The sequence below is a fragment of the Aegilops tauschii genome, chromosome 6 (assembly GCF_002575655.3).
Source record: "Aegilops tauschii subsp. strangulata cultivar AL8/78 chromosome 6, Aet v6.0, whole genome shotgun sequence".
In the NCBI taxonomy this organism is placed as follows: Eukaryota; Viridiplantae; Streptophyta; class Magnoliopsida; order Poales; family Poaceae; genus Aegilops; species Aegilops tauschii.
In genome coordinates this window covers 487,783,091-487,793,261 of record NC_053040.3, presented here as the reverse complement: position 1 = coordinate 487,793,261, position 10,171 = coordinate 487,783,091, and the positions used below count along the sequence as shown (strand labels likewise).

The following is a 10,171-nucleotide window of genomic DNA, read 5'->3' as shown; positions in this document are numbered from 1 at the left end:
TTGGATTGCGAAATCCATCCACCTGCATAAGAAATCCACTATTTGCAAGAATCAGTCGCGAAAATAAGCAAAACACAAGACTGAATTCAGAGGTAGCATGCACTGACGCGGAGTCGAGTAGGCACAGCTGCCAGTATGGATCGGCCGTGAAATAACCCACCGGCACGGATGCGGCCGCCCGGAAAGCAGAGCAGCGGTGGCGGCAGGCCAGCGTGGCTGTGTTTGGGCACCAGACGGTTGAGCGCCTTCCTCCATTTTCCCGGTGGTGAGGGGTGGTCAGTGCAGTCCACCGCAGCAGGCGACCAATGTTCGACGACAGCAACAATGGAAGAAGGGCAGCACAACGGGAATTCCACCATTCCGCCATTCCAGAGCAGCTAGGGGGGTATAGCAGAGTACGTGGCCACACAAAAGAATCTAAAATGAGCTGCTGTATCTTGCTCATTCAGTAAAACGCGAGGCTGGCGGCAGTGAGAGATGTAGCCGCCCCACGGAGAGATCGAAGCGACGGCTCTGTAAACTTCGATTCAAAATCAAAATAAAATCCAGGAGTTACTATCATGTGCACTATATTGGTCAAGCTATGTGAATGGCTAACCAACACAACAAACAACTTCCTTAACCAAATGTCAAATTAAGAACATAAAATGGCAACTGCATTATCTAGAGTATATCACTTTGACCACCCATTGCAACTCAGAAGATAGAAAAAGTTTCTGGATTGAAAAAAGAACAGTGATACACAGCCAACTTATGGCAAATTAATCCATTAAATGTTAGCAAAACAACCCTTTATCCTATTACACATAATTTAACAAGAAATGCAACAAAAATAATAAACAGTGTTTGCTCAAGCGCGATACGGTGATAAATAAAACTCAGCAGCACACTACACAACAGAGCATTCAGCTCACACACACACACACACACACACACACACACACACACACACACACACACAAACAGGCACGCACAGAAGACTGAAATAATTTGGATTGAAGAACGCACAAGACTGAAAGAAGATTCCTCCAGCCACTTCATTATTCGAGGATGATAAACAAGCCAGGCAAACAATGACGGAAGCGAGTTTACTCAAGCGGAGATTTATGCAGCAACCTAAGCTCCATCTTCTTGGTGTCCATGGAACGGCTTGTGCTTGAAATCAATATGGTAGGGGACCTCTTTAAATACTTGTGTCACTAGATCTGGGTCGCAGTCACCATTGAGCTCGAGCTTCATCAACTTGGGAAGGCAGAGGACTCCAGAAATGGACTCCATTTTGGCGAAGGACCAAATAATCGTCTCGAGCATGGGAGCCGCTCCAGTGTCGAAGGTAATGTTGGTGATGACGTAGTCATCGATGACCAAATACTTGAGGTTCTCAAACTCTCCATCCTTGAATGTGAGCCCACTTCCGGCGTATGAATTGCGCCATAGCCTGAGGCAACGCAGAGCAGTAAGCTTGCCAAGGATGCATATATATTCTTCCCCCAGGCAAGTCTGGCTCAGTGTTATGCTGCTAAGTTGATCGAGCTCTGCAATCCAGTTGAGAAGCTCACTTCTGATTCCACTAATTTTCAGGCTCTGAAGAAGTTTGGGAGGCGAAGCTAATGTGAGAGTATCCTCAACTTTGGGTAGTTGGTTATTCTGGATTGACAAGAAGCGAAGGAAACCATGTAATTTTTCAATCTGTTGGAATAGCGAGGCTAATGTTAGAGCATCCTCAACTTTGTGTGGTTGGTTGATCTGGATTGACAAAGAGCGGAGGCAACCGTGTAATTTTTCAATCTGTTGGAATAGTACACCCAAGCCAGCTTTCCCACGAAGAACCACACCCAGCTTCGTCAGCCGTGACAGATGACCAACATCACTAAAATCATGAACACTGTGGTAAGCTTCAACATAGGACAGTGTCTCCAATTGTTCCATTCTTTTAATGCTGCTGGGAAGATGCACCGCCTTAAACGACTTCTGAGACCTATCAGAGTTGTTGCTTGAAGACTCAGCCTGGCCAGAAAGCAGATGCTTTAGCATTGGAAGAATGATGGATCTTGTGGCGAATTCCTTCACCGCTGTTTGCCGGATGTCCAAGGTCTCCAGACACTGCAACTTCTCGATTTGCTTGGGTAATTCAGTGATATCTGTGTTCCTGAGGCTTAAGTACTTGAGCAATATTATTTTGCAGATGCTCTTCAAATGATGCTTCTTTAAACCTGTGCAGCCTTCAAGATCCAGCATCTTCATTAGCTGCCACTGAGACGACTTTGCTAAATATGGAACAAATGCTACAATGCCTTTGCCATCGGCTGCCTGAACAGAATTATCCGCTTGAGATGTTTGCACCCCAGTACTGCTGTGAATGGAAAGGTGGCGAGCCAAATCGGGTGGTAGGTCTGTGTCCACAAAGTTTAGATCTCGAGCAATCCTGGTGATGACTTCACGAACAACAGGATGTAATGTGCAGGTCTTGATCCTTCCCATGTCACTGATTTCCCCAGGTTGCATGAGACCCCTCGAGAGGAGTGCATCGAAACAGCAATTAGCTTCATGTTCTGCATGATTATCTCTCGACGTTATCAGGCCTTCAGCTATCCATCTTCTACACACGGTTGTTCTGATGCGATCTCCTTCTAGGAAGATGGTAAGGTACAACAAGCAGCTCCTGTACTTGGCAGGCAGGTCATTGTAGGAGATCTGTACCATTTGCTTTGCCACACTTTTGTTCGAGTCCCGACAGCGATTTAAGGTTGATCTGAACTTTTCTAACTGTATTTTACCTCTTCCAGGGTTAACATACAAAAGATGTTGGAACATCCTCATTGCAAAGACATCGGGATAACATAATTCTAAAATTTGTGCTATCCAATATGCAGAATCTCCAGAACAACTAGCAAGCTTCATGGTTTTGCTGTAGAAAACACCAAATGTACTTTGGGGTTTGAACTTTTTATTAGGGGACACTGCTAAATGATCAGACTTTGTGGTAATGACTATAGCACTGCCAGGAGAGCCATGAGCAGTAGCATGTAACAGAGCAGACCATATGCTATTCCATTTTTCCTTGTCATGGACATCCCAGTATTCCGTGGAAATGACATCTTGAAGAATGATCAAGAATTGTTTACCTTTGAGATACCCCTCAAGTTTCTTGGTGAGTTGCATGGCCTCATCCTCCTCCTCATCACCCTGTGATGTTTCCATACACTTGTCGGCTTCCACTTGGGCCAGTATTTCCCGCAGTAATTGGTCCAAAGGTTTAAATTTCTGAGGTTTATATCGCTCGCCTGCTGTGTATGCTTTCACCAAGGCTTTGCAACAAAATGAACTCATCTTATCCTCATACATTTTGCGTGCAACATGATTTGTGAAATCAAGATCCACTCTGGACATACCATCAGTTTTTTTGTATTCATCCCAGGTCATAAGGAATATCTTCGGCTTTGACTCCACGTCTGCCAACTCTTCAACAGGGCCTTCCTCAAACAGCAGCAGGGACTTGATTGTATCATCCATGATCTTCTGTTCATAAGCCCCTAAGCTCTCACAGTTGAGAAGAAGAGCGTGTCTCCCAATATTCTTATCCTTGTCCTCCGATCCATGGGGCGCCTGTACGTCATCCATGAATATCGTGTCGTCTTGGTCAGCAGCCGGTGGCACGGTGACACCATACCTCAGCTTCCTGTCGCCCACGTCACGGGCCCTGACCTTGAGCTCCCGGATCCGTGTTGCTATCCGGTGTCGCTCCGGGATGGTGCGCACATAGCGGACGATGCGCCGCAAGTAGCCGAGGAAGCCGCTAGCATGGTGGCCAGCGTCTGTGACGTTGTGGATGTAGAGCTCGACGTTGCCCTCACAGTCGCGGGTGAGGCCGACGACTTGCTTCATCCAAGCGCGGACCTGGTGGTCACGGTGGTGAGCCTCGGTGAGGTGGAGGAGCAGGCCGTTCATGCTCTCCATCTCATCCTTGATGAACTCAACGTCGCCATGGAGGCCGCCGAGCAGCTTCGCCTCATCGACGAGGATGGCGGTCAGGCGGCCAAGGAGCGAGTTGAGGGCGCCCTGGGCATCCATCTTGCTTGATCTGGAGGGTGTGGTGTGATCTGCAAATGTTCCGATTTAGCTTCTACTGATCTATGTGCACATAGATCTACTGATCTGCACATTTGATCTAGAGCTGGAAGGTGTGGGTTAAAGCAAGTGAGAACGGTGGACTGGAGACAATATTACTCCTGTATCCAGACGTTAGTTGGCAGCATTCATCGTCAGCATTGATTGGACCAGCTGCCCGTTGTACTCTCCAGTACTACTTACTCTCTGCACGCTCTCAAAAGTTACCTTTTTATTTATGTGAACAAGTTACACTGAAAATTGATTGGTGTCTGAGAACATTATAGTAATGTAGCAGCAGCCAATACAAGTAGTCCTAAGATGCCTTGAGGCACTCCCAATGGCATCCATCCACAATTGTAACATGTCCCTTTGCATGACGTTTATTGTTGCGCATAGGTCATAGGGAATCAATGCTAACATTTTAACCGTGTGTCAAGAACTCGTGAACCGCTGATGAAGTGATCAACTTGTGTCAGATTCAAGCACATTTCACAGTGATTTGTTAAATAGTCCGATGGTGACTGACCATGGCATTTCAGCAGATCATGGGTGCAACATTGAGATCTGAATCCACATATCCAACACCGCGTTGGTCCAGCATTAATCTTATCTGTCCCAAGGTGAGACATGCGGTCGCAGAGTATGCTTTTCTTGCAATAGATCTTTTTCTATGTTAAAAAAAAGGCAGGCTTGTCTTACATGGATCCTCCGTCCCTCTCCTATTTCTACACTTGGGACTATATTTCAAACATTTTCAGCCATTATGTTTGATTGTGTGCGACACCATACTCTACATCTGAAGGTGGAAATACGTAACATTGGTTTTCAATAAAACGGATGTGAAAATGGATGGCATTTAGTAAGATGGAATTCCCATAAAAGTTACCTATACTTCCAATAGTAGAAAAAGGGTCAAATGTGAGACACATTAGTGCCGGTTTGCATTTGAGCCGGCACTAATGTCTTCATTAGTGTCGGTTCAAACGGCTAGGCGGGAGGAGATCTTTAGTACCGGTTCAGGGCGAACCTTTAGTACCGGTTCATGCCACGAACCGGTACTAAAGAGGATAGGGCCCGGCCAGCACCTTTAGTACCGGTTCGTGGCATGAACCGGTAATAAGAGGTTGTGGCAGGCTGTTTTTAGTCCCACCTTGCTCCCCTAGCAAAAATTTTACCACCTTAAATATGTTACTTCTGAAACTATCACAAGCACTTGGTCTTCATTGAACTCTATGTGTAAAATTTGTGGTCGCAATATGAGTCTTCACCGGTTTCTAAACCGTTGAGGAATCATATTGACAATTCAGATTGTACACAAAAAGATCATTGATAATCAATGTATTTTTATGATAATCAATGTTTTTTAAACTTATTTCAACTCCAGCCTATTTTTGCGTTCAGTATGCATCATTCAAAGCGACGTCATCAATTTTCAACACGTTCTGACATCATTTATTGTTTTTTCAGTCATTTTACCGATTTGTTTAGAGAGCTAAATGACGGTGAAATTGAAAATCAATACAAAATGAACTCTGAAAATGTTGGAACTTGGCATGGTATCATCATTTCACCCGCATAGCATGTGCAAAAGAGTAGAGAGGGTCACGGCGAAAACTGAACGATACCTCGTGTACAAACTGGACAATCTCTTTCGGAGTATCAGGATTTCGGACGAGAACTCATCTGTTACACGGGCACTTCAATGTTTTTTAAACTTATTTGAACTCCAGCCTATTTTTGCGTTCAGTATGCATCATTCAAAGCGACGTCATCAATTTCCAACACGTTCTGACATCATTTGCTGTTTTCAGTCATTTACCGATTTGTTTAGAGAGCTAAATGACGGTGAAATTGAAAATCACTACAAAATGAACTCTGAAAATGTTGGAACTTGGCACGGTATCATCATTTCACCCGCATAACATGTGCAAAAAAGTAGAGAGGGTCACGGCGAAAACTGGACGCACCTCGTGTACAAACTGGACAATCTCTTTCGGAGTATCAGGATTTCGGACGAGAACTCATCTGTTACACGGGCACTTCAATGTTTTTTAAACTTATTTCAACTCCAGCCTATTTTTGCGTTCAGTATGCATCATTCAAAATGACGTCATCAATTTTCAACACGTTCTGACATCATTTATTGTTTTTCAGTCATTTTACCGATTTGTTTAGAGAGCTAAATGACGGTGAAATTGAAAATCACTACAAAATGAACTCTGAAAATGTTGGAACTTGGCATGGTATCATCATTTCACCCGCATAGCATGTGCAAAAGAGTAGAGAGGGTCACGGCGAAAACTGGACGACACCTCGTGTACAAACTGGACAATCTCTTTCGGAGTATCAGGGTTTCGGACGAGAACTCATCTGTTACACGGGCACTTCAATGTTTTTTAAACTTATTTCAACTCCAGCCTATTTTTGCGTTCAGTATGCATCATTCAAAGCGACGTCATCAATTTCCAACACGTTCTGACATCATTTGCTGTTTTCAGTCATTTACCGATTTGTTTAGAGAGCTAAATGACGGTGAAATTGAAAATCATTACAAAATTAACTCTGAAAATGTTGGAACTTGGCATGGTATCATCATTTCACCCGCATAACATGTGCAAAAGAGTAGAGAGGGTCACGGCGAAAACTGGACGCACCTCGTGTACAAACTGGACAATCTCTTTCGGAGTATCAGGGTTTCGGACGAGAACTCATCTGTTACACGGGCACTTCAATGTTTTTTAAACTTATTTCAACTCCAGCCTATTTTCGCGTTCAGAATGCATCATTCAAAGCAACGTCATCAATTTCTAACACGCACTGACATCATTTGCTGTTTTTCAGTCATTTACCGATTTGTTTAGAGAGCATTCAAAGCGACGTCATCAATTTCCAACACGTTCTGACAATCTCTTTCGGAGTATCAGGGTTTCGGACGAGAAAGCAAAAATATTCACAAAGATACTAAATACAACAAAAAAAACTACTCAGAAATAAATAGAAGAAAATAAATAAAACAGAAAAGACAAAAATTATATAAAAATTTACTCAAAAATAAATAGAAAAAAATAAATAATGCAAAAAAGAAAAAAAACTATATAAAAAATTGTTATATTCACGAAGAAACTAAATACAGCAAAAAAAACTACACAGAAATAAATAGAAGAAAATAAATAAAACAGAAAAGACAAAAACTATATAAAAAATTACTCACAAATAAATAGAAAAAATAAATAATGCAAAAAAGAAAAAAAAAATATATAAAAAATTGTTATATTCACAAAGAAACTAAATACAGCAAAAAAACTACTCAGAAATAAATAGAAGAAAAGACAAAAACTATATAAAAATTTACTCAAAAATAAATAGAAGAAAATAAATAATGCAGAAAAGAAAAAACTATATAAAAAATTGTTATATTCACAAAGAAATTAATACAGCAAAAAAAACTATTCAGAAATAAATAGAAGAAAATAAATAAAACAGAAAAGTCAAAAAGTATATAAAAAAATTTACTCAAAAATAAATAGAAGAATATAAATAATGCAGAAAAGAAAAAAACTATATAAAAATTGTTATATTCACAAAGAAACTAAATACAGCAAAAACATTTACTCAGAAATAAATAGAAGAAAATAAATAAAACAGAAAAGACAAAAACAATATAAAAAAATTACTCAAAAATAAATAGAAAAAAATAAATAATGCAGAAAAAAACTATATAAAAAATTGTTATATTCACAAAGAAACTAAATACAGCAAAAAAACTAGTCAGAAATAAATAGAAGAAAATAAATAAAACAGAAAAGACAAAAACTATATAAAAACTTTACTCAAAAATAAATAGAAGAAAATAAATAATGCAGAATAGAAAAAACTATATAAAAAATTGTTGGGGCGCTGCCCAGTGGGCCTGCCAGACCTAGGGTTTGCAAATACAGACCCAGAAGGGCCAGGAGGCTCACAAGGCAGCGCGCTGAAGTTAGGCCCAGAATCCTGCTATATAGAGAAGTTCGAAGGAGCAGCCGCGGCTGGGTTTATAAACCAGTGCGGCTGCCCTTCGCTCGGCGAGGTGGGACTAAACATTGTGCACCGCCGGTGGCAGCGCACAACCATTAGTACCGGTTGGTGGCTCCAACCGGTACTAATGCGTGGGCCTTTAGTACCGGTTCAAGCCACGAACCGGTACTAAAGGGGGCAGTTTCCCGCCGCTCGACCTGGCGAAAATTGGTCTTTAGTACCGGTTGGTGGCTCTAACCGGTACTAAAGGCCCCTCCTATATATATGGCACTTACGAAAAAATCAGTTTCATCGACCCACTTCTTCTCCAACTTCTTCGCGCGACATCGCCGCCGCCGTCGCCCATCGAGCGCCACCCTCGCCGGCCCCGCCGTGCACCGTCGCCCCCGCCGCCTGTCGTCGCCGACACCGCCGTCGCCCCCGCCGCCCGTCGTACGCCGTCACCGCCGTCGCCCCCGCCGCCCGTCGCCCCCGCCGCCCGTCGCCGCCGCCCCGTACTACGTCGCCGTCTCGATCGCGTCGTCGCCCCCGGCCCGCCGCCCGTCGTCGCGCCGTCCCCGTCGCATCGCCGTCTCGCGCCGCCGCCCGTACGCCGCCGCCCCCCGCTCGTACACACACACACATACACACACACACATATTATTATTTTTTACTTATTTTTTGTTTTCTGTTGTTTAGATTAATGTTAGATGAATTACGTAGATAAGAATGTTAGAATGTTAATGTTAGATGAATTATATGGAAAAGATGTTAAATATTAATGTCAATTTTAGATGAATTAGCTAGATATTAATTAGGTATATATATGAGATTTGAACTAGTTGAATTAATATAACTAGTTTATTTTTAGGATGAAAATTAATAGAACAAGTTTATTTTTAGTAAGAAAATTTAGGTATATGAGATTATTTGAACTAGTTGAATTCATATAACTAGTTTATTTTTAGTAAATGCTTAGTTGAACTAGTTGAATTAGTAGAACTAGTTTATTTTTAGTAAAAAAATTTAGGTATATGAGATTTGATGATCTAATTAAAATATTACTATATATAGCTACTTTATATATTTTAGTAAGAAAATTAATAGAACTAGTTTATTTTTAGTAAATTCTTAGTTGATTTAGTTGAATTAATAGAACTACTTTATTTTTAGTAAGAAAATTTAGATATCTGAGATTTGATGATCTAATTAAAATATTACTATATAGAATTAGCTACTTTATTTTAGTAAGAAAATTAATAGAACAAGTTTATTTTTATTAAATGCTTAGTTGAATTAGTTGAATTAATAGAACTAGTTGAACTAATAGAAGTAGTTGAATTAATAGAACTAGTAAGTGTTTAATGTTTCACCTATATGAACATAGGAAATGTCGTCTGACGACGAAAAAGATTTCATTAAGTGCGAATACTGTGAAGACCAGCGCGGCCTGTGCGACAGAAATTTCCTTGTTGATGATAGGTGCTTCAGCATCAAGCTGGATGAGACCTTTATATGTGCTTCATTTGCTTCAACTTATCAAGCTGGATACAGGAAGTCACAACGGCAAGTCTTTTTTCGTAATTAAGCATAACTTATATATGCTTCATTTGCTTCAACTTATAATTTTAAATTCTCACTATTCTACTAGCGCATCCCCTGCCATGCAAGAATTTTTGTCTTGGATAAGATATGTTTCAGTGCTATGGAAACTATGGAGGTAAAAAGAGTTTACCTGAAGACCGAGCATGGTTATACTTTCAACGTCAAATTATACAATGCAGACACGTACACCTATTTTGAATGCAATATTTGGCAAGCACTATGCAAGGCTTATTCGTCCGGAAGATGATATTGAAGGTAATAGAGACATCTGGGTCGATGTGCAGACGCCTCCAGTTCTGCCATTATGTGAGTTTCTCAACCATATTTATGTCTTTGATATTGTTTATTCAAAAATAGTTGACAACTAATTTCTATTGACAGCTTATTTCCATTCAAGCAAACATGTTCGGCGCTTGGTAGACAGGACCTACTATCGTCCCGGAGCTGAACTAAACTGCGA

General features: G+C 41.3%; 1 protein-coding gene across 1 annotated transcript; it reads right to left on the bottom strand.

Moving 5' to 3' along the window:
* Positions 1-704: 704 nt before the first annotated feature.
* Positions 705-4,320, bottom strand: LOC109742798 (disease resistance protein PIK6-NP-like). The gene has a single exon (XM_020301894.2). It carries the CDS (start codon positions 4,069-4,071, stop codon positions 1,117-1,119), a length of 2,955 nt encoding a protein of 984 aa, XP_020157483.1. The 5' UTR covers positions 4,072-4,320; the 3' UTR covers positions 705-1,116.
* Positions 4,321-10,171: the final 5,851 nt, after the last annotated feature.

What these genes read in the sequence shown, in the direction of transcription:
- LOC109742798 (XM_020301894.2), bottom strand. Translation starts at nt 4,071, where the DNA reads ATGGATGCCCAGGGCGCCCTCAACTCGCTCCTTGGCCGCCTGACCGCC.